This window comes from Acinonyx jubatus, chromosome B1, assembly GCF_027475565.1.
Source record: "Acinonyx jubatus isolate Ajub_Pintada_27869175 chromosome B1, VMU_Ajub_asm_v1.0, whole genome shotgun sequence".
Lineage (NCBI taxonomy): Eukaryota > Metazoa > Chordata > Mammalia > Carnivora > Felidae > Acinonyx > Acinonyx jubatus.
The window spans coordinates 107386918-107413008 of NC_069382.1; the positions used below are offsets into that span (position 1 = coordinate 107386918).

At 35.4% G+C, this 26091-nt stretch overlaps 1 protein-coding gene across 18 annotated transcripts in view; it reads left to right on the forward strand.

Annotated features, from left to right (window-relative positions):
* Nucleotides 1-26091, forward strand: part of CAMK2D (calcium/calmodulin dependent protein kinase II delta) — a 310654-nt gene that overhangs the window by 94626 nt on the left and 189937 nt on the right. For all 18 annotated transcript variants that reach the window (XM_027063212.2, XM_027063289.2, XM_015074797.3 and 15 more), the window contains exon 3: nucleotides 5953-6012. In XM_027063212.2, coding sequence (XP_026919013.1) covers nucleotides 5953-6012 — 60 coding nt within the window. The remainder of the gene's footprint in view (nucleotides 1-5952; nucleotides 6013-26091) is intronic.

Genomic DNA, 26091 nt, shown 5'->3' on the forward strand with positions numbered 1-26091 from the left:
GTTTGTCATTTGTGGGGTAGTTACTTTTGAAATTAACTTGGTGAAAGTTCATTCTCTCGTGTTGCCAGATAAATAAGTTGTTGCTTTATGTAGCTTTAGTGATACTCCTATTACTCTGTGAAAGAGAGTCAAGGCTAGCCCTTTAATTTCCATATGTGATGAGAGTTATTCTCCATAAAGATTAAATTTTGATTTGGAACAGGAGTGAAGGGTTTACTTCATTAGGTTCAAATTCACATTTATCACCTCATTCAAAATAAAATATCTTATTAAATTTAAAAAGTCTCCAAAAATATCTCAAAGCTGACTTAAGTATCTTAAAGTGATTACATTTTCTCAAAATTCTCAGAAACTTTTAAAATCCAGAGATCTTGGGGTGCCTGGATGTCTCGGTTGAGCGTCTGACTTGGCTCAGGTCATGATCTTGAGGTTCGTGGGATTGAGCCCTGCATCAGGCTCTGTGCTGACAGCTCAGAGCTTGGAGCCTGCTTGAGATTGTCTCCATGTCTCTCTGTCCCTCCTCTGCTCATATGCTTTCTCTCTCTCTCTGTCTCTCAAAACTAAATAAACATTAAAAAAAAATTAAATCCAGAGATCTTTATACTAGGTAATTCCATATGATATGAAATTAGTTTCCTCCATTCTTAGCATCGTTATGCTTTTTTCCTTATGGCATCGTTTGTATGGTAGATCTTCAACCATCCATTGCTAATAACATGTATTTTATCAGACCTGACAATATTACTGCCTGAAGGGTTATATTTTTATTCATTATAACAGTGTGGACTTGAGCTTCAAAGGAAGAAAAAAGTCAAACTATTGTAGTTTGAATACTTTAATAAATGTCAAATGATAAATGAAGCTGGTTCTTCAGTAGCTGCAGGGTGTGTGGATAAGAAAATATGATGTTCACATGGTGATATAAATGGTATTATGGGTGTCTTACCTTTTATAATCTGTCTTTTCCTCTTACCACTGTAGTTGTGAGAGCTAGGAATGATGAGGTAGGATGCAGGATTTTTGTTGCTGAGTGAATTAAAAGTGAAGGAAATTTTAAATGTAAAACTCAATCATCTCTTTACAGGGATAAATACAGAAATGTGCTTTTGGTATTAATAGGCACGTAATCACTCCTCACCTACCTACTCCCTCTAAAGAAAAGCTGTAAACTGGATGTTGAACATGAAGCATGTCCATTATTGCTCAATTCTCGTTTTAATGAAAACTTTAGGGTATTTGGGATGTCAAACATGCCCCAGTAGGAGAGCGCAGAATGCCTCAAGAATTGTAGGAGATCACTAAGTTATGTGACTGTATGGAAGAAAAAGTAAGTGAAGCAAAAGCTCATGAAAACATCAGTACCATTATAGAGTTAGATGTGGCAGACAACCTCTAAGATGGCCCCAGTGATCTTTGCTTCTTTGTATTCTCACCCTTATATATTTACCTCCCCTTAAAAGTGGGCCAACTTAATGACTTTCTTTTAACTAATTTAATATAGCAAATGTGATGGAATAGCACTTCTGTGATCAGGCTAGATATGATGATGACTTCCACTGTGGTAGTAGACTCTTTACCTTAGTACCTTTGATGAAGCAAGTTGTCATGTTGACACATAGCAAGGAAGTGAGGGCAACCACCAGCCAACAGAGGGCTAGGAATCAAGACCCTCAGCTCAACATCCACCAACCATTTGGGCTTGAAAAGAGATCTTTCTGTAGTCAAGACTTTAGGTGAGACCTCCAACCCTAGCTGATATATTCATTGCCATTTTTTTAATTAATTTTTTTTTATTTGAGAGAGAGTGAGCATGAACAGGGGAGAGGGGCAGAGAGAGAGAGACAGAGAGACAGAGAGAGAGACAGAGAAATCTTAAGTAGGTTCCACACTCATCATGGAGTGTTTTACATATGACACTTTACGGAATTTAAGATGGTCTAGATGCAATTTCAAGTCAGGTTTAATCTTTTATGTTTACTTGTGTATTTCTAAATGAGAATATTCTAGAAGGAGCTTGTGTTAAGAATGAGAACCTATTAAAGAGATGGGGGTTTGAAGAATTTACATTTTTTTTGAAGCACTAACAGTTTCAGATAATGGTAAGGGGAGAAAATATTTGCCTTTATATTTGGTAATCCAGATACAATGGATACATTGCTAGATCCAATACAATGGTATGCTGATTCTTTAAAACACTATTTCTATTTGAGCTATTAATAACATTATATACCCACATTGAGCATAGAGATTACTTAAAAATCACTATGTATGTTTAAAATATTTTTCAAAATTGCCAAAAAACTATTATGTAAAATAGGTTCTTTTTTTTTTGTAAAATATTCCATTGATTCTCAGAAGTGTTGTCTATAGACCCAGGAGTTCCTGAAACCCTCTTAGAGGATCTACAAGGTCAAAACTATTTTCATAATAAACATAAGATATTGTATGCTTCTGTGGTGTGTGTGTGTGTGTGTGTGTGTGTGTGTGTGTGTGTTGACATTTGTACCTATGATGCATAAGAAATAGTAGATAAAGTTGCTGGCACCTTTACGTGAATCAAATCAGTAGCATCAAACTATATAGTCTGTGTTTTTCAGCATCATACACTTATAGACTAAAAAAACAAAAACTTATTTCACTGAGGATTGGATTTAATGAGCCAATTTACTGTTATTAAATCCTGACCTTTGATCACACATCTTTACATTACAACATTCTATGTGATTAAATGATAAGAATGGGTAGCGCTCAGGCTCCATACGGAGGTACAATGGTTGTCTTAAGGAAAAGTACCCTGTAGTTGTTTGAGTTGGAAGCTGAACTAGGTACTCTCAGGGAACACCATTTTTACTTGAAATTACAACTGAAAAACTAGTTATGATTATTCAGACTTAGGTTTTTGAGAGACATTTTATCAAAAATGAACAAAGTGAGCCTATTGCTTGAAGGAAAACTATTGACATTTATTGCTAGTAACACAATTCAAACTTTCAAACAAAAATTAGAATTTTGGAAAACTTATATTTACCCATGAGAATGTGATGAATTCCCAAATTTTAAATATTGTTCTGATTATATTAGTGGTGATATTAACAATTGTTTTTATGATAGTAGGTAACAAACTGTGTCAGTGTTTGGAAGAACTACATAATGCACTAAACCAGTATTTTCCAAATGGTTGGTGCATCACATTATAATATTATGCCTTGGTGTAAAAGATTCGAAGTACAAGAAAGAACAATGAATTTTAATGTAACGGAGTAAAATTTTACTATATTAGAAAATGTATTATATTAATGTTGAAAATTAATTTGATTTAAACATTAAAGTTCATGACTTCATTGGTATGGTTTGGGAAGTACATTGATAAGATTTCAGATTTCGCATGGCAACTAACCTTTAAGAAACTACCACTTGTTGGAGTTTGGGGATAATATTAAAACATAATATCCACAATTATCTGAAAAGACTGTGACAATACTGTTTTCCAACTATATAACCTTATGAGGTCAGATTTTCTTCATTTACTTCAAACAAAACAACATATTGCAATAGATTGAATATAGAAGCAAACATGAGAATACAGCTGTCTTCTATTAAGCCAGACATCAAAGAGATTTCCAAAAATGTAAAATCATGCTGCTCTTTATTTTTTCATTTCAAAATCATTTTTTGAGTATAATTGACATGATGTTATAATAGTTTCAGGTGTACAACATAATAATTGGAAAAGTTTATACATTATGCTATGTTTATCGCAAGCATAGATACTATCTGTCCTCATATGTTCTTATGAAAATGACATTAACTTTAAAAAAAAACAGTATTTTTCATGAAAAGTATGTTATTGTGCTAGAGTTAGAAAATCAACGTTTTGCTACCATCAAAGTAAAGACTGGTTCAGACAGGAATCCTCACTGAATGCTAAATCTAGAGGGAAATTTTGATGAAGAGCAGAATGTTTTCCTGACCATAAAAAGTCTCATCACATATTAATTAGTTACAAAGGAAAAATAAGAATAGTAATATTCAGCAGAGAAATTCAACAGCACCTTAACCTGGTAATCAAAGTTACACTTTTGAGAAGCGTTTGGACAATGTATACCTCCAGATGTGATAGCCTGAGAAGGAAAATGTTCTAGCTGAGAATGTATAGCCTAAATAAAATCAGGAGCGAACATTTGACAATACCAAAATGAGAATCATTCTTTTTCAAAGATAGATATGATGGAATTCTTCAAAACTGTTGGGTCATAAAAGACAAAAACTATGAAATATTCCAGATTAAAGGAAACTGAAGAGAAGTGACAACTAAGTGCCATATCTGACCCTGGACTGCATCCTCCACTAAAGGGAGAAAAATCCTTTAAAGGGCATCCTTGGGTTAAATAGACAAAGTTAGAATATGGATGATAAAGTATCAATGTGACAGTTGCTGAAGCTGGTAACTGTAGTGTCTGTGATTATAAGAGAAGATCACAGTTCTTAGGTAATACACACTGAAATTTTAGGGGAAAAGAGCCCTGATGTTTGTAACATACACTCAAATAGTTTAGAAAAAAATAGGTATAAACCCATTTATTTGTATGTATATTTGTATATTAATTAAATATGTGTAAAACTATACACAGACATATATACATAGGGAAAGAGCATAAATGATTTTTTTAAATGGGTAAAATGTTAATAAATTTATCTGTATATAAGTGTTTTTAGTACTGTTCTTCAAATTTTCTGTAAGTTAATTCCAAATAAAATGTTTAAAAACTAAATGCAGTAACTTACGTTAATATAATGGGTTCATTATTTTTAAATGAATTAATATATAATGTTTTTCTTAGTTTTGTTTCTCATAGAGTAAATATTAACAGATCTAACCCATATAAATAAAACTCCTTGGGGTTCTCAGTAATTTTTAAGAGTGCTAAGGGCTTCTGAGACGACAGAGGTTGAGGATGATTGGTATACACCATATGTGGGTAGTTAGATGGGTGTTCCCCTCCTTCTCTTAAGGCTCTTTTATGATTCTACTTAATGAGAACTGATTTGGTAGATGCCACTAACTTTATAGTCTAGGGCAAATCAGTTAACCTCTTTATGCCTTATTTTTTATATTTTGAAGATAGATATAATGTTGCCTGTTCTCACAGGGCTATTGTAAGATTTAAGTCAGTTATTTATGTAAGGCTCTCAGCTAATGACCACTCTGCAGTGCTGTCCTTATTGGAAACATGTGTTTCTGCCCTGTTCTTCTTTTTTGCCATTTATTTTGTAATGTGGCCATTGATTTTGGTTATAAATATATACATATGAACCACCACAAAGAAGCCAAAGAAGAGTGTCTGAATAGTTCTTAAAATGCAAGTTACAGCAGTCATGCTCTTTCAGAGAAGTGGTTAGGGATACCTAGAAGGGTGAAGATAAGCAGGCAATTTGGGATTTTTGGAAGTCTCTGATAGAAGGAAGAACATCATAAACCTAAGAAGTTGAACCAACAATGAAGAGTGGTTGATAGAAAATATGACAGGACAGGAAATCCTTTTCATTAGGGACAAACTATAACCCTACTTAGCACTGTTTCCATGGCATTCCAGTGTCTAGATAGGCACCCTCTGCTTAAATGTGTATGTCTATTTTGGCTTATGTAAATTGTTGTAATAATATATACTTAAGGTAAAAGAATACTATTGTGCCATTTTCACTGTTTTCTCCAACCTACCTAAATTCAGCTCTGTTCTATATCTCATTCTATCAAGTATCAAGCCAATGAAAAAGAAAGAAAATTAAATTGTTCAACTATGCTATGTTCACCTGCTTACAAATTATCACTTTTTAAAAAGAGATCAAAAGATCAATAAATGTAAAGACTTTGTCATTTTGATATGCTTTTTTTTTGTCTTGTTATCTTTTTTGCTAAGAGCTGTGATTTATTTTATTATTCTTTTTAAACAGATCATCAGAAACTGGAAAGAGAAGCTAGAATTTGCCGTCTTTTGAAGCACCCCAATATTGGTAAGGAAATCTTTTCAGTGTATTTTAAATGTTAACTAAGGCTTATGTTATGGATTGTTTAACCATAAAATGTTACTTTAGTAATTTAGACTATTTGAAACTTAAATTTTTTTATTTCAATGTTTATTTTTGAGAGAGAGAGACAGAGACAGAGAGAGGGAAGGTGGGCAGAGAAAGAGATACACAGAATCTGAAACAGGCTTCAGGCTCTGAGCTGTCAGCACAGAGCCAGACGCTGGGCTCGAGCTCTGAGGGGCTCGAACTCTGACCGGTGAGATCATGACTTCAGTCAAAGTCAGATACCCAACCTAATGAACCACCCAGACTCCCTGTAGACTATTTGCAACTTTTAAGAAATAAATTCCTAATTTTTGGTCTTGATTACATTTGATTCTTTACAATTTTTGAAAAGTTTTTCAAAAGGTAGCAATTCTATGTGTACTGGCACTTCAAAAATAATATAAAGTATCATTAGGTTAATAGTCCTTTTATGTGTTTTCAAGGATTTTCTACCATTGCTGAAGTTTGGAGACAGAATTTATGTCATTATTTTAGTCAGCTAAATTACTTTTTACCCTATCCTGTGAGGAGTTTTTCTTATAATCATTGATTCTTTTCCAGAAACTAGTAAAGTTATTTTAGAATATTATCCCTCATGAATTACAAAATAGCATGATAATGTTCAAAATTAAAAAAAAATGCTGAATATAAGAAAAATAGAAGAAAGAAAGGAAAGAAAAAGAGTAACAAGAAAAACAAAAAGAACAAGAACATGATTCTGTGAAAATAGTTTTGATTATTTTGGATAAATAGCACTGCCCATCTCTGGTGAGATTTCTTGTCAACCAAACTGTGGTATAAAGGTAGTGAGAGAGGGAGTGATAATGTGGTAGCATTGCAAAATCATTCACTGAGAAGGTTTATAGTTCTTCTATTTTTATGAATAGGACCATTCAGTTTCTGTTCCTCTTGTAGTTTTTAGTATCCTGAATACTTCTTAGATTCTTAAGTGAATGAATGGATACTGCCAAGTAAATCTGAAGCCTTAACAAACTAGCAGCTGTCTAAAGTGAACCTTTTAGTTGGAGAGAGAACAAAACAATGCTGAAATGTAAATCTACCTCTTTTTAAGTATTTTACCCTGATGACAGTCTTTGGCATTTCTTTGTTGGCTATATTATTTTGCTAGGGCTGCCATAACAAACTACAACAGATTAGATGGCTTTTCTCACAATTCTGGAAGTAAGAAATCTGAGATCAAGGTGTTGGCAAAGTTTGTTTCTTCTGAGACTTCCCTCCTAGGATTGTAGATAGATGTCTTCTCCCTGTGTCTTTACATGGTCTTGTCTCTGTTGTAATTTTCTCTTCTTATAAGAGCACCATCATTTTGGGTTAGGGTCTACCTTCATGACCTCATTTTAACTTAAATGCCCTTTCAAGACCTCATCTTCAAATACAGTCACTTTTGGAGGTACTGGGATTGAGACACAATTTGGAAAGACACAGTTCAGCCCATAATATTGGCTAGTGAGAAATTACACAATATGACCCACTATGGTTTAAAGAGCACTGTTCATGCTCAGGTTTAAGATAAAATGAAATTTTATGCACTTGTTATTCTTATGAACAAGAGTTGTTATTTTGTTTTTAATCAGGGTCTTTCTGTGAAACTCAGTTTTTGTAGATAATGAAACTAGTTGTCCTCATTTCCTCTAGGAGACCAAAGTCAAACATTCTAAAGACACTCAAACTAAAACAAGAACAATTTTCATTTTGAAAACCCATGTAGAATAACCTTACTAACGAAGGGGAAGTTGTTCATGGGGGAAAGTTCTAAAGTTTTCTGAGCTAGACAGCACCTTTTACATACCCTGCCACTACATATAATTTTTTTCAGTGGTCCATAGCAGCCAATATCATGGCTCCTTGGTTGCCTCAGTTGAGATTTTCTTCCATCTCTCAAGAGTTCAGGAGTATGGAAGCAACTATGAAATTACAGGTCCTTGAATTCTGGGATCTGTTTATAATCACAAGAAAGATTTTTAGTGACCCCGTACTGCAGGGTATGAATCATCGATAGATTATACTTCTAAGACTCACTCTCAGAAATGATAACAGTGGCAAATTCATTCATATTATTCATTCATTCAACAAGTTAATTCTCTGGTACTACAGCAGTAATACAACAGACCATTATACCTGCCCTCATATAGGTTGCATTTTTGGGGTGGACAGACAATAAACAAAGTATAGGATATTATATATTGTGATAGGTACTGAGAAGAAAAATAAAGCAGGGAATGGAAATTGGGAATGTTGAGGGATTTTGATTTTAGATAGTTGGTCAGGGTGACTTTGCTGAGAATGAAACTGGAAGACCTGAAGAACAGGAGGAAGCAAGTCATTTGACTCTCTGGTGAAAAAAGTATCAACAGACAGAGGGAACAGACAGCCGATGTAAAAACTCAGAGGCCAGAGCTCATCCAGTGGATTCCACCAAAACTTTTTTTCTATTTCGAGAAATGTGTTTGAGCTGTTTTTCATTCTGTGTTATCTTAATTGATTATCTTAATTGATCTTCATGTTATGCAATCTGACGATGTTGTATGTTGTCATGTAAAGAGAGATGATTAAACACCAACAGTAATTGTCAAAAAAAATAGTAGCAGCAAACTAAAGATAGATGCCATAATGGACATCCGAGATTACACTGAAGAGTAGAGGCAAACCGTGCAATAAGCAGAGTCCTGCTGTTCCTGTTGAGATTATTGCACTTGGTTAACAGTGTCACATAGATCACTCGTGCTTACTCACTACTGCTTCAGTTCACTCCAGAAAAACAGCATTTTGTCTTGATTCTCCTGAATAGATGTGATATCTAGTATGGGACTCTTATCCTCTTTTTCCTTTCCTCTATTCTGTTTTTTGCTTGGTTACCTTAAAATCTCTCAGGCTTTAGAACTTGAAGGAAGAAAATACAACTTTTGACAATTTTTTCTCCTGTGAAAATTTGCTCGTTACTTTTTTTTATTTTTTTATGGGCCTTTCTCTTGGCACAGAATTGATAATCTGAGAACTTGCAAGGAAAAGGTTTCTCTTGAAGAAACACATTATAAACCAACTAAAATTGGTAATTCATAAGCCACTTTTTTTTCTTTAGTGTTTTTTTAATGCTTTTCTGATTTTCAAAGTAAAACACACAGTGGAAACTTTGGAAAATACAGTGATTTCTAAAGAAGAAACCAAAGGAAACAACTTTTAAGATTTGTGGTATTTATTTCTGCCTTTTGTGGACAGATCTTATGTGTAATGATAACTTTCAGTATTCTCTTCTACATGCTTTCATACCCATTTAGATAAACCATGAAAATATAATTTTTTAAATTGTCTTACTCAACAAAATTTATTTAGTGTATAGCCGTTGCCAGCAGGTTTCTAGGCTCAACACACTGGTGGAGATGAAGTGGGAATCAAGAGAAACAATATCCCTGCTTTTCCCAAAGGTCACACCGTAGTGTAAGGAGATAGACCATAAATGGCCATCATTATGTCATGGAGATTAGTTCTATGCAGAGAATTAAAATAGGGTAATTTGACAGCAGAGGATTGGGTGGCTGCTATCAAAGAGAAACAGAATCAGACACTCATTAAAGTCAATAGACAGATTTTATTCTATATTATTGCATTAGGGTAAAGAGTTTAGCTCAATTTCAAATACAGCAGAGACAAGTAGGGATTTATAGCCAGGGAGCAGAATGTGGGGTCAGTGAAGTGAAGATTACTAAGAGGAGATATCAAACGTGGGGGGATTCTTAATGAACTTACTAAACTACAAACAAGAGTCTTATTAAAGGAAGGCCATAGACTTTGACATTAATGGTGAGGGATGAAGAACTTGATCAGATGCCAGGGGCAATCACATATCAAAGATGGAGGGATAACTTGGTAAGATTCTTTGCTAAGACTATCTTAGCCAGGTTGAGTATAGGGCTGAGACAAGGCCTAGTCAAAAAGTGGGCTCAAAGGAGCCTACATTTTGGTCAAGGGGACAGTCTTTGTCACTACTTTAGAGTGGCTTGCCAGGCAAGATATGTCTGCAGGGGTCACATTTAAATTGATATGTGTAAGACAAGAATCCATGATGAAGAACCTTAGGGAGAAAAGGTTAGAGAAAGGCAGAGTGAGCTTCCCTGTTAGGGGAAGAGTCAGAGGATCGGTGTGGAGCCTACCATGAGTGAAGGAGAGAGCAACCTGCCATAGGTCCGAAGGATAGGTAGGTGCCTGACCACCTAGGGCCTTGTAAGCCAGGTTAGAGTTGTTTAGGTTTTATTCTAAGTGCAATGAGAAGCCAGTAGAAGGGTCTTAAGCAAAAGTGTGTTGTCATCTGATTTGTTCTGTTTGCTATGTGTAAAATGGACTGTAGTCACCTCAGCACAATCAGAGATGATATAGTGCTTCATTAGTTCATTAGAACTAATTAAGGTGTTTATCACCCTTGGCACCATCTTTTTGGTAAGAATTTAAATAGCTACAGGTGGACCTCTCTTCTGTGTGCTCCACATAGTCCACAAGAAAGCACCTTGCGTCTTTTGGCTCAACAAATTTGGGAGTGCAGGCAGTTTCCTGAGCAGCTCCATCTTTTCCCTGCATTTAGAGCAGCTGGCTTGACAATTCTGGTTGAACCCCCAACGAGAAAGATTATAGCTAACTTTATCTTCAGGTGTTAAAGAAATGTGGAGATAATATCTCACCTCAATCTTCTGTTAATTAGCTTATTTTTTTATTGTTATGTTCATCCTTTATTTTAATAAAATGGGCTCATTTTTTCTTGAGGTATAAACAGATCTGGGGTAAATCAAATAGTTTGAGCTATATATGTTAGCATATCTACTAAAGTGAGGGAAAAATACCTTTAAGGTAGTGAAATAAAATACTTGAGGCAATAGCCAAATTGTTCTCAAAATTATTTTATATTTCTGTTGTTTTCATACTTGATCTTTGGTAAACATTATTATTGAGGAATTTATTGAAACCTTTGGTGAAGTCCAAATAATTTAAACAGGGAGTTTTGGGAGATCAGGCAAAATGCTCATTTACTGCGACTATATGAATCTGAAAAGAAGTGGGCCAAGAAAGGAAAAGAGAAAATATCAAGAACTCTGATCTAACCTATCTGAGGTCCCAAGTGAGAAGATACACACTTACCCTTTATTTGTAAGGAGATCGATATGTGAGATAGCTTTTCGGTTTGTGGGATGATAAATTTTGTTGCTGGGCTATCCCATTCTCTGAAGACCTGAAGTTACACTTTGTGTAGACTTTAGAAAGAGCAAGACAGTTTTTTGAAAGTGTAAAGGAACATTTGTATTTGTAGAGGATCAATACCTCCTTTGTAAGGTAAGCCTTTACTGATAATGGCTCAATGAATCTCAGGAGCTAGAGAGCCAAAGGAAGGGCTATGTGGCCTTAAAAAAAAATCTAGTCTGTATTATTACCCTCAGACCCCTAGTACAGTGAGTTAACCATTCTGAGATAACATCATGATACCTTAGTGATTACTACCTTCCTACCAGGCCTCTCAGCCACTACCCCAAAACACATAAACAAAATCACTCATTATAAAATGCAATAGAAAATTAAAGACACAATATTAGTGGAAAAGTCTATAGACTCTGTGAACCCCACTTTATTCTGCTGTGACACTTTCTATATAAGCAGGTTTTCCCATACTCATAAGTGATAATTTATGGCATCTAGGATTTATATAACTTTCTTTTCCTAGAATGTAAAACTGGAAGAGCCTTTAGGAATTATCTAAATCCAACCTAGATTCTGCAGATGGAGATTGGAGGGTTCACTAGGGAGATAATGCCCAAGGTCACACACAGATCTCCAAAGGGATTAAAAATGCACAACCTGCTTATTACTTCATTTTGCATGTAGTGTCTTTTCTTTTCCCTGACCTTAGGAGGCATGGTGTCCTACTGTAAAACTAATATTTCAACTTCAATCTGAGATCTCCCTAGTCTTTGCAAATAATCTTTGATTTAAATGTCATACCTCTGATTTTCACAAGACAAAATTAAGTCACTTTTGTTTGGTGGTGGTGGTGGTGTGTGTTGGTTGATTGTTTTTTGGACTTTTGCTTTTAGCAAAATTTTATAGTCCTCTTCCAGGTTCCTAGAATTTTTAAGAAACGCTCGAATCACACTGTGCAAGCCTAAATTCAATATATACTTAAATATTCCCAGTAGTTATTTAGCAAATGATTAAAATGCCTTATAGGTCTATTTGTTATGATATTCCAGTTTGGAATCCTTTGCAAGAGTCGCATGGGAAAGGAGAACACAGTTAGTGCAGAGTAAATGTTAATTAGTGTGCTGAGGAAACAAAGTTAATGATTTTATGAATGATACTCAAAAGTCTTTTTCAATGTTGTGAGAAATATAACAACATTGCAAGAGAGTGACAAAGTTTTTCTCCATGACCTCCTCCATTATTGGCAATTATGCCTAATATTCATAACAGTTTGTAATTATTCAAGAATAAGTAATTTTTATTGCTAAACAACTTGCTCTACTGACTTTTCAGTAGATAAAAGGTAATTTAACACTATTCAGTAGTAACAAGGCAAAGTACTCTTGTTTTATATTCACCTTTTATTTGGTTAAATCTCACCTCTTTATCTTGATTATTTGGTGTAAAGGCTCAATTACTTCTCAGAATATCTTATTGTCTGCAGAATTGATTACCCTCTCTTCACAAATGTGAGAAACAGCACAGAAAGGTTGTTTTTTTTTTTATCCAGCAAATAATTATTTTCAAAATTTCTCATTATCCACTGTAGCTTTTTCTTTTTTTCTTTTGTTCATTTATTATGGTACCAGTGATGGGCCCTTCATAATTCTTGCTTGAAAGTTAAATTTATCATCATCTTCAGTAAACAAATTATTTGGTAGAAAGATAAAATATGGATATAAAAATTGTTGATACAAGATAACATTTTAAATTCACTTTTAATTAGTGTTTGAATATGAATCCTTTTTATTGGCTTCTTTGTAAATAAATTATTTTTTACCTGTATCAGTGAAATAGCCACTTTCCTGTGTTATATTAGAATAGTTGGATTTTATATGAAACTATAGAGAATAAATGATTCTTCTGTTACAAATGAAGGACAATTTGTGATTTGGACTACTGAATAGTACACTTTGATTTATCAACGCATAATGCCTAAATATATCTTCTGTTTTGTTCTTCGAAACCTATTTTATGTCCATTTTGTCTTGTCTTCGCTAAGTTCAGGGTAGAATCTCATACCAGAATATTGAAAGTTTCTCACAGTTTCTTGGGCTCAGAATTGTGCCCTACACTGAAACTATGAAAGAAAAAATAATTCCAAGCATTACTAGCACCTTTTTGTTTCTTTGTTTGCTTGTTTTACTGGGGCTTGATAGAATCCACTCTCCATTCCCTTACCTCACCCTGGGGAAGAATAACTCCTGTAACCTGGAATCCCTGAAATGATCTGAGGAACCTTTTAATCCTTTAAAAATCATTGCTGTTTCCCTTTCTTCTGATAGTTTTGCAATAAAAATAAACTTAGATACAATAAGCTATTGTGTTAAGCTTTGAAGATGGCCTGAATAAAAGAAAAAAAATATTAGGTTGGAATTCCAATGAACTTTGTCACTAGAATTAACAGAACTGTTGACTGTGTCATCAGGCAGTAATCTAAATGCTTTCCATGCATCCAGTCTTGTAATCTTCAACACAAACAAGTGCCATTCTCAAGTTGTGTAATTCTGAATTATTCACATTGTTGTTTAATACGGATCTCCAAATTTTATGAAAATTCGTTAAAATAACAGCAGACTGAGATCCTTTGCTGCAGATATTATACAATTCTATTTATTTCTAGTTCTTATTCTCTGGGGGAAATATCAGCATGAGATTATTGAAATACTTATGGCAAATACAGATACCGTAGAACTAATTATATTTTAATGCCAATCGTTTTTATTGTCTTGGTGAAAAACCTTTTAAGCAGTCATATCTGATCCTGAATTAATTATTTACTTGCTATGCAAGAATATCTTTTACTCTCCTCTCTTATTGATGGGGAAAGTGAGTGAGAAATATTTGTCAGAAAAGAATGAAGGTTAAGGAAACTAACAACAGTAGCTGATGTGTAACATATGATAATTAAAAAAAAACTATTCTTTAATTTGTAGAAAAAGAATCAGGATATGACACTTATGAGATGATGGATTCTAAGATCAGATAAACCCTTGGAGTATGTGCATATATGTGTGTGCGGGAGGGGGAGTGTTTTAAGCAATTATTGCTTATAGCTTATTTTTATCTTTGCCTATAACTTATTTTAATAGAATAGACAAAGGAATACTAATTTAGAGTTTTCAGATAACTTTTGAAAGTGTAATTTAGAGTCCCATTATACATTTATTTCTAGCATTTTGTAAGGTAACCGTGGTTTAGTTTGATAGAAAAGTTGCCACTTTAGGAGAGGTAGCTCTGTATTCTTATTCTTTATAAATTTGAAGAATATATTCTCTTTTAAAATGTTCCACAGGTAGAAGTGTTTGTTCTTTGTATTTGATTCGCATCTGCTTCCCAAAAACTACCCCAGCTCTAATGGTCTTGCTGTAGAGTAATGATTATGTCAGATTGTTGTTTGATATATTCATTTTGTTGATTATTTAGTGTGAAAGGCTAAAAGCCTGTGTTGAAGGAAAGGAAATAGGTACAAACAGTAATATAACTTGAATTCTTCTTAAGGTATTTTTTCACATTTTGTACTTCTGTCATAATTTATACATTTCCTATGAAATGATACAAACTGCTTGGTAATATTCTGTCCACACTATTGAAGGTCAGTAGTTTTTATAGTTTATTCTTCAAAGATTACTTTCAAATTTTTAGTGATGAGTTTATGTGTAAGTAGTTCAACCAAATGCATAGAATAAGAAAAATTTCTGTAACCTGCAATGTTAACCACCAAAGAAGATAGCAGTAATTTTTATGAGTCCATTATTTGAAGTAGAGGAAATCTTGTCTGTCATGTGTTCTGTTCAGAAAATGGATTATTTGACTAACAAAAACTGGAAACTTAAATTTCCACCATAAGGATATTCTGAATTATGATTTAATTAGGTATCAGTGATTTTGCATATATAGATGACTTTATGTTGGATTTGTTAAAAAATGCACATACACATCTGTGCTTTAATTATTAATCTATTTTTTACTGAGAGAAGAGCTCTGCTTTCAAATTGAATTGTTGAAGCAGTGTTATATTTTGCTTAGCTCTGAAAACATTTCTTAAAAGCTTTTGAAAAATATAATAAAATATACTTATTTAATTTCTTTCTACATATTATTTTTTCTGGGGTGCCTGGTAGCTCAGTTAGTTAATGTCCAACTCTTGATCTCGGCTCAGATCTAACAGTCCACACAGAGGCTGTGTGGGATTCTCTCTCCCCCTCTCTCTCTGCCTCTTCCCTGCAGTAGTGTGTATGAATGCTCTCGCTCGCTCTCTCAAAATAAATTTAAAAGTAAAAATAAAAATAAAAAGTAAACTATTATTTTTTTCTTTTAATTTCTTAAAACTCATCATTAGATGAGTGGTTTTTTTTTTAATCCATATTTGATTTCAGAATTAAAGAATTATACCAGTGTGGGTAAAGATAAAATGACAAAAAAGATGAGCAGAATAAAAGTATATGTAATTTGCAAGTTGTCTTCTGTTTCCAGTGATTACTATTAAGCAATGAGTAGAATACTGCTAACTCTGTTGCATTTAAAATACTGAAAGCCTACAAAGATGAATGAATCATAGTCCTTGACCACAAGTTCACAGGTTTGGAGGGCAGAGAGTTATGTGTGCAACTAAAATACATTGTGGCTACAAACTTTAATGAATCTATTACTAATGTGCCATGAGAGCACTAAGGAATAAACTAAGCATTTTAGCTGGAATACATTGGATAATGAAAAGAATTTTTGCCATAAAGAAGTAGGTATTGTATTCAATAGCAGTATAGAACGACAAAACAAAAGGAAAAGATCAGTTGTAAAAGTCTATGGTTACACTTGAAGAATGATAGAAAATCTGGAATGACTAGAGTATAATCTGTATATTGGCCTTAAAGCTTGATGGGGAATGATAAGATAGAGTCTTGACTTTTCTATGCCAAAGTATTTGATTTCTAATCTTTAGAAATGAGGCATTATTAAAGATGTATTTAGTTGACTCATATTGGTTTCTTAGAAGAAAAGTTGGCAGTAATAAACATAATTTTTTGGAGTCAGGAGAAATTTGTGTTGAAAGAGCATTTGAAAGTCTTTTGAATTAGTTTATGCATAAGACAAATGATGAATTCCTGAACCATGGTAATGGAAACAGAGATGGCAAGAAGGGCAAAGATACTAGAGATATTGTGAAGGTAGAATTAGGAGATCTTGGGCAGAAGTTAAATTGTGGTAAATGAGATAGAAAGTGGTTTCTGTGAGGTTTCTAGTTAGGGTGACTGGAGAGATGTTGATATCATTAATAAGGGACAAAGGAAAAGGAAGGTGGAAGAAATTAGAAATTTAGTTGATTTGAGAACATGATAAAATTATTTTTAAAGATTGGAAAATACCTTCGGGGGGGGCCATGGACAAAGAAGGAAAAATCAACATTGCAAATAACACCACATAAAACCCTGATCATTCACTTTTTGCTAAAAACTGCAAGCCTCTCCCCATTTGAGCATTCATCTTCAGGATGGCAGTGGTTGGCAGTGGTTATGATCATTCCTCCTAGACCAAGACTTGAATGTAGCTAGACTTTTGATTTTGGGTTCTTTTTTTCATGCAGGAAATAAAGACTGTCAAATTGGCTTCTCAAAGTACCTTTTGAACAAGTAGGATAGTCACTCCACCAACCTCAACACTTAACTGTGGCTGAACATTTCTGGAGTGTTCTTTCCCCCACATTCTATCAACTGGAGAAAGGATCACTTCTCACTGGTCTCTCATGACTTAGCCAAATGTATATCATTTATTGGCTCATTAACTTTATAATTAATTATATATCCTATCTGACTTACATGTGGGAGACCACATAGAACTCTAGAGAGTATGAAAAGTATTTTTAAGATTTACATGCAAGGGATAGTGAAAGTGGATAAATGTGTACACAGCAGTGTGAGGATTATGAAGATGGTCAAAGACAGATGATGACTGATATCTAGTTGTAAAGAGTATGAAAATGATTTTTTAAGACCAATAACAATAATTTTCTTAGATTATTTTTATTCTGAATGTGCTTTAAAACAAATTTATATATAAAATTTATAAAATTTTATTGTGGATGAATAAAAGGAAGTTATATTTTGGGGACAAAATATTTGGAAGTGTACAAAAAGCAATATAGGCTTCTTTTCATTTTAGCAAAAATGGTTTAAATGTGTTGACTTTAGATAGGCTTATATCAGTTTATACTCTTCTAACTATAAGGAAAGGATTAAGACTATGTTTCATTAGCAGGCTTAATTTTGTTGGAGCTATTGTGAAATTGAAGATCATATTTTTTTCTTCTGCCAATTGCTATCCCCCAAACAATTTCTCATTTAAAAGCTGGTAGTACCAAATGTATATTTAAACTTGTTTCTTAAGAACTTTATAAGAGAAGAGCTATGATAAAACATGGTTTTCAAATGTCATTCTCATATCTATAGATTATTCTAGCAACCTTTTCTTTTGATACTCCTTTTATAAATCTGCCCTTTAAAGTTAAATTACATCTCCTGGTCACTTTCTAAGAATATATTCATAATATGGACAAGAGAAATGAGATTAGGCCACTCCCTTTCCCCCACCCCCAAAAAGCAAAAAAATCATTGATTTAAGGTAGGTTTTCAACCTGGGGTGATTTTGTAGCCTTTACTGTTTCTTCTTCCTGGGGACATTTGGCAGTATGTGTTCTGGTCATTATAACTGGAGGTGCCCATCTGGCATCAATTGAGTAGAGGCCTCAGATGCTTCTAACATCCAACATTGCACAATAATGAATTATTTGGTCCAAAATATTAATAGTGCTGAGATTGAGAAACCCTGATATAAGGTAAGAATAGCAATGATATGACAAAGAGTCACACTTATTTGGTTTAACTTTGGACCCAGGCAATTTCCTTATTAAAAAAAAAAAAAAAGTATGTCCCTTTAAATGAAGGCCAAGCAAGCAATGATACTTATATAGACTATCCTGTGAGCAAAACTTTCTAAAATATTCCCATTTAACAAAAGAGTAGAAAAATAAAGAACTAGTTTAAATGTCAGTCATGAATGATGTCACAGCTTAGAATATAGATTTGTCCTAAATCACTGAAAAAGGATATTTACATATTGAAAGTTTTTTTTTTTAAATTTAAAACTATGAATAAACTCTGTAAGTCAATGTTGAAGTAAAATGAGACTACCTCCCAAGAATCACATGTGGATAAGAAAGAAGTAATTATCTGGAAGATAATTTTATCTTTATTGTGACTCATTTTGATTTTATCCTTTTTGGATTTTGAAACTTGTTCAGATAAACTTTTGTCCCTGTCCGTAAAATTGTATTGACACCAATATTTCATGTAGTTTGGAATATTCCAGAGACCAGTAGAGCCCAAATATGGACCTTTTGGCAATAGATATCATATTAAAATGGAACAAGACTTACTTTGAAGAAATAAAGTAAAATGGTCTCTTAATCTTAAATGTGACTCTCATGTTAGTCTTAATGGTTTTATAATTCACATAAAAGGATTCACAAATTTCTCTCCGTTTCTCTCCAATGTGTTATCAAAAAGCATGCATTTTTAGATTGGAGATGCAACCTGACTGTGGAAGGGAGAAATACCACCCAGCCCCCTTGGTAATTAAACCTCTGGACAGAAACTGAACTAGTTTTTACACTTACTTATGCCTACTTATACCTTTACATTACTAATGCACCCCCCAAAAAAAATTTTAAGAAAATGAATAATGTAAGATTATAGATATGCATCTAATGTAGAGTATAAACTGCTTTTGAGACAATTAAGACATATCTAATTAAAGTGAAGCATAGAAATTGCATTGTAATCAGAAGGTAACCTAGCATAGACTGGTGCTGACATATGCTAATTATAATCCTTTAAAAATCTGTTTATTAAAAGAAGTTTTATTAGGCATTGTTGGCAAGTTGTATTTCTTCACACACTAAAGGATAGTGAAATTTATTTAAATCAAAGAGATTATTTAGTCTTTAAGTTTGACAGGTCTTCTCCCCATTTAATCTGAATTGGTGATGTGTTATTATAGCGGTTGCAAAGTGTTTATCTCACAATAAAATGAAAAAAAAAAGTTGTAATTCTCTCCTGAGGTTTTTCCAAAAACTAGAAAGTGTTATTTTTTTTGAGAAAATATGCAAATGGGCATGTTTATGTTGTAGTTATTTGTCTTTAATTTGGGAACATTTTATTGTTTAGTGAAGTGGCAGGATCCTGCTTAATTTTAACAGGATTGCTCTGGCCTCCGTGAATTCTGACCATGTCTCTCTGCTCAAAAGCTGCTTAGTGGCTTCTGACATCACTCGGGACAAGTCCTACAGCCCTCACAATGGTCTGAGGCCCAACCCAAGGATTACCTGTCCCTTTACCTTCCGGACCTTACTTTTCTTCTCTCTCCCTCACTTGCTCTGACGCAGCCCCTCTGGGTACCTGGGGGTTCCTCTGCTGTACCCTGTGTTCCTTCTGAGGGCACTGCTTCTCCCCGCTGCAGTGATGCTGGCTCACTTCCTTTAGGCCTCTGCTCAACCATGACCTCATCCAGGAGGCCTCCCCTGACAGCTCTGCATAAAAAAGCAACCTTCCTTCCCCATGCCCACCCTGTGCTCCCTATATTCTTCTTCCTTGCTTTGTTTTCTGTAGCGTTTATCATGATACTGAATATTTACTTGTTCAGTAGCCAGTAAAGTAAATCAATTTTCTACGCACTAGCACATAAAACCCAATAAAGGCAGGGACTTTGCTTGTTAACTGTTGTCCGTATCCCTTATACGAACAAAATAGTGTCCGGCTGAGGGTATGTGCTCAATAAATAACTGTTGCAAGCATTAAACAATGCATGTTAATAAACATATATTTTTATAAAGTGTAGATAATCTGAAATGGAACAAAGGAATGTCCTTTAATAAAATTGGAAAAAAAGTATAAATTTTAACTTATGTTGTTTTATGCAAGCAGAGGGTTCCTCAATGGAACTTTGATTTTCATCTAGCTAAAATGAGTATCAGCGGCCCAGGGAAAGCCCACACCTAAACAAAAACTGCAAAACAGGAGAGCAAACGTAGGGCTTCTACCAGGTCTGGAAGGTCAACAAATCATATGAGTTAATATATCTCTTTTTACCGCCTGGTCTTCCTAAACAGTCCCTTATCACTTAGTCTAAAATTCCCATCCTATTGGAATCTTGGTCCACACCCTTTCAGTAATAATCATTGACATATTTCCCATGCAACCTGGAGAATCTGAGGCATCTTTGTCTAGTGGTCAGAGTCACTGTCTCCTTTATCTGGCAGGTACCTAAAACTTCCAGCTGCTTGCCCACCATTTCGGGAAGCATTTTAGTGATACCCTCAGAAGCAGAACTGTACTACAAACAAATGCCAACATTTTTTTTTTCCCTTGCCAGATTATCTACTGATTTGGTTAGTGAGCCTCATTCTTAGACATTTATGGGATAGCCCTTAGTTTTTGAGTGCTCCACACATCAAAGCAAATGCCTACTGTTTAGATGAACTTACTAAACTGTTGAGTAAAGAAAGAGGGTTGGTTGTTGGTGTAACTCCTGCTTCTATAGTAGGCTTGTCCTGTCCTCACCGATTCCTTTAGAGGCCCACAAGGAGCCTTGCTTTGCAGCAAGATTTGGCAAACTTTCTCTGTAAAACACCCAATTGTAAGTATTTTACGTTTTGCTGGCCATGCCATCTCTTGTCCTTCGGTGCAGCTTTGCTGTTGTAGTGTAAAGCAGTCACGAGCACTTCACTAATGAGGTTCTAGAGAGTTGCTGCCCACATTTTGTCTTCTCATCAGCTAACTACCACACCTAGTTAACCTATGAATCTTAAATTTGGTTTACAACTTGAGCTGATATCACTCAAAATTTACCTTTCTTTGTTGTTTTTCCTTGAAAATTGTCAGATTACTTCTGAATTTACACAGAAATGCGCTATTTCTAAAATAACTCTGAGCCCTGACTTTCTCTCCTATTTTAGATTTTTGCCTTATATATAACCTAGGCCAGTTTTGTCTTCCTTTGGCAGATTTGCTGCTCTGTAAGCCACGAATCTGACAGGGTGGTATCTTTTCTCTTTATTCTGATATTTTTGCGGTCCTTTCCTTTTTGTATCTCATCTTTCCCCCATCCTTCCCCAAACACCCTGAGTCTACCAGGATCTGTACCTTTTATGAAAGGGCCTCAGTTGAGAACTTGCCTTTATTAATAACACAAAACCATTCTGACAACAATGGGTATAAACTACAGTGAACTAATTTTGATGTAACAGAGGATTCTTTCTATGGGAATACAGAAGAGAACATATTTTATTTGTCTTTGTTTGCAAATATGTCATGAGGAAATTCCCACGTTCTTTAAATCTACTGGCACTAGTAGAGCTGACTTGGATCCCCTTAAAGACTCTGCCCAGTTTAATCAGAATGGGGCAGTGGAGTGTGAGTCCTGGAGGGTAGTTTGGTACTGCTCAGAGAGGGCAATGCCATGCTGAACATCTTGGTACCTCGGATGTAACAGAAATCTCCCCCGGTGGGAGAAATAAGCACACCACATCTAGGCACAGAGCCGTTTCAGTAGGTTATCAAGATGGTCAGTGGAAGGAAGGGCTGCTGGTTTCCGCTGCTGAGCCTGAGAAATACTGACCCACTCTCATTCACTTGCTTGTGTACAGCTGTAGACTGTGAGCTGCGACAATGGTGAACAATTCTTACTTTGTGTCGACAACCTATTAGAATATCCTGCTTTCAAAAGACCATTAACACAGTCCCAGGCCCTGTCCCACTGTTGGTAATTGATCCTGCTGACATAGCTCTTGTTTCTTCACTTGTTCTTTCTGGGCTTTAGACCATTTATTCTACACACTTGAAGTCTGGGCTCATGAGCCCCCATGTGTGACTTTGCAGAAAGCTCTATTTGTGACCTCAACCTGTGATAGCTGCCTCTGGCCTTCACCTTCCATCCTCCCAACTTTCCATACCATGTCCTGCTTCTGTCTCCCCACACTGGTGCTACTGCCTTTCCTTGACCCCTCTACACTTCTTACCTCTAACCTGGTGGGAGACAAAATTATCCCATTCCATTGAAAATCACGTGTTTTTAGCATATATTTGAATAGATATAGACTGAAGAAATATAACTAGTCTTCTGAGAAAGATTTTCACTTCTGGGATTTATTTATCTGATGTTTTGATTGTTTGATTTCTAATCCTTTAGTTATATAAGAGATAATTCCTGCTATATCTAATATAATTTGATTGTAGATCTATTTATAAATGATTTTGTAATACTGCTTGGATGTTTGTTCTCTTTTGTTCTTAATTTTTTAAGTTCTGATTTAAATTCCAGTTTCTTAATATACAGTGTAATATTAGTTCCAGGTATAGAATTTAGTGATTCATCACTTCCATACAACACCTGCTGCTCATCGCAAGTGCTGTCCTTAATCTCCATCACATATTTAATGCATCCTCCACCCTCTTATTTCACGTTTGTAACCTTTTCCCTTTATTTTGCAAACTGAAATATGTTGCCTAAGCAGTTATTGTAATGATCATATTTAATTTTCCCAACTACTCTACAGGTATTATTATCTCCATTTTTTGAGTCAATTCGGTAAATATTGAGCACCTGCTGTGTGCCCTGTGCATATGAAGAAGCTCAGTCTCAAAGAGATTAATTAATTTGCCTGAGGTGACTTTGTTTATGAAGGGTGGAACCAAGATTCAAATACATTTGTTTGATTCCAAAGTTCACATTTCTACTACACAAGCCTTCTGTTCTTTACTTCCTCCTCTGCTCAAAGCTATGTGAGCTCTGTGTGCAGCTGCATTACTTTTTATTTAAATAAAGCACTAAAATATGACCCACATGGTACCAAATGTTGACATGTTAGGGGCTTCCTACTTGTGTGGGAAGTTAGGACATTTACACATGAAAATATGAAACAGTTTAAAAGTGCATGCAGTTAAGTACCCAAATTAGATATACAGAGAAGAGAGAGGCTGGTGTTGTCTCTGGAATGTTTTACACAGGATATTGGGCAGATTTGAATATTTCCAAGGACAAGATTTAGGGAGGAGGGAACAATGTTCTTCCCAAACCATGGAAGGAAGGTGAAATGAGTCAGTTCCGGGGATAATGTTGGGTAATTATCCTTCTATGTAAAAATTATTTAAACAGTTAGCTATTTAAGTAATTCCTCCCCATTTCCTTCTCATTGAGCAGTTTGTTTAATTTTAATTTTAAAGAAGCATTCTGTTTCCACTTCCTCAGCCTCTGCCTTCAAGCTTCTGCTCATGTGTTGCCGTGAAACTGCTCTCCTCATGATTAGCAATCGCCTCCTTATTACTAAGTTCAGTGAAATGTTTTAGGTTCTGGTTTTACTTGATCTCTCGATAGTTGAAAGTGTGAGTCACCTGCTTTGGCTTTTGTCACACGTAGTGTTTTCTAGATTTATTCTTTGTCTCTGACAACTTCTTTTCACTTCTCTTCCTGAGTCTCTCTTCCTTTGCCTATCTCTTAAATCTACCCAGGCGTCTCATTTATATGCTCTTTACTCCCATACCGACTTTTTTTCCAGTTTAATATTTCTGTCCAGATGTGTTTCCCACTACCTACTGGAATATTTTCTGGAATGCTGTACTGGTACCTTACTAGTAATATCATGCATAAAATGGGCCTTGTTTTCCACTGCTGCCCCACACGACCCCTACCCAAACCTGCTCCTCTGCTTGGGTTCCCTGCCTTACCTTATGGCCTTGCCTAAACCAGAAACCTGGTGTCATCCCGCCCACCTCTTTCCTTTCCTCTGTACTTACATCATCACTTAGCAATTCCTCTCACTTAGCTTCCTAAATGACTTTTAAATCTGTTGCCTCCTCTTTATCCACTTAGGCTGTAATAAACCATTCCTCCTTTCAACTCTTCACTTTGCTTCTAAGAAAGGGGGCTTTGGGGCACCTGGGTTGGCTCAGTTCAGCGTCCAACTCTGATTTCGACTCAGGTCTTCATCTTACGGTTTGTGAGTTTGACCTGGTGCTGGGCTCTGCCTTGACAGAGCAGAGCCTTTTGGGATTCTGTCTCCCTCTCTCTCTGCCCCTCCCCCTACCCCCGTCAAAATAAATAAACAAACATTAAAATTTTTTAAAAAGGGGGGCTTTTAAGAATGAAGACCAGGTCTGGCACTCCTCTCCTTAAAATCTTTTCCTGGTTCCCCAGTTCCTCAGGTTAAATTTCTGACATCCCAACTTTGCAAAATTTTTTATGTCTCAGTTCCCTTAGTCGTTCTCTACCGTGCAGCCATATAGGACCCGCCCCACCCCATAATCTCTAAGTTTTCCATCTTTTCTTGATGCCTTTTTATTTACATCGCTTTTGTGGGAAATTGCTCCCCCCCTACTCCCAAGCCTGGATAATCTTCTTTTATTTATTTTTAGGTCTTTAACATCAATCCTCTGCCATCCTTGACACCTCTAATCGGTAGTCTGGGGAAGGTTTTTTGTGTACAGAGGTGCCTAGCTGAAGGGATGAGTCAGGCTGGTGCACAGGCTGCTTTTTAAAAATTTCACAGAGGTGCTGTGCAGGCTACAAGGTACGCTGTTACAACATTACCTATTTACATTTGCATATTCTTCCAAAACTTAGTTCATTGGATTTAGGGACTTCATTCACATTTTATCTTCAAGACCTAGCATTCAAGTTGTCATTCAGTCTAGCACAAACTATGGCATAATAATCATGTCTGTTCATATTTGCTTTCATAATTTACAGCGCATTTTTATTTTTATTATTTTTTGTCTGAATCACAGTATTAGCCGCCTGGGAAAGGGAGAAAGTATTTGAAATTGTTACGTACTTCAGATGGAAAGCTCTGCCCTTTCGACATTTCCCCCCTGTTGGGGCACTTTGGGCTGTTCTTGGGTTTGTCTCAGTCATTCCTTTCCTATTGGCAGAATCAAATTGGGGACATCTGGGGAATATCTGAATAGTACGTTCACTAAAGTTGTTGAGTGAAAGCTGGATAGGAGCATAGTCCTGGTGAGTTTGCTTTTTAGAAGCAGGTATCTGCTTAGTGAGGGTGAAGTTCCATTTTCTTAAATCTCTCTTTGCTAAGGCAACAAACTGATTCAATTGTCTCCTACCTCTAACTCTAAACTGTTTTCCTAAAAGTGCACCTGGCAGAACTGAGAGAACATTGTATCCTGTACCTTGTAAGTATCTAACCTTTCCCCTGCAGAGATATCCCTAATAGGAGTCACAACTTAGAAAAGAGGACACTTCTTGCCTGGCCCTCTCAGCCTCACTCCACTTTCTCCAAACACCTCATTTTTCTTATTGTACTGTACAATTCTCTCTCTTGCTTTCATACTCTTCTGTCTCTTAATCTCATACTCCCTCTGCGCCCACACATGTCTAATCAGAGCTGTTTTCTGTGTTTCTGTTCAGCTCAATAGTTTTCAGCCTCATCTCCCAGTCAGGCTTCCATTTCTTCATCTGAATTTCTTTATACTGTGCCCACACAAATGTACAGAATTATTTGCATACACTGCTAGCTCAGACCTTCTCCTTAGAAGTTAGAAGAGTGACTGGTGGGTCAGGCTCTTCAGCTACAAATCAGGAGGCACCAAGAAGTGAATGCATAAAAGCAGATTTGGGAGAGGGAGGATATCAGGCTGTATATCCAGTTAAGGGTGCATGGGAACAAAGTTGCTGTTTTTTCTTGCTGGTGTAGAATCTTAGGGAACCAGTTCAGAG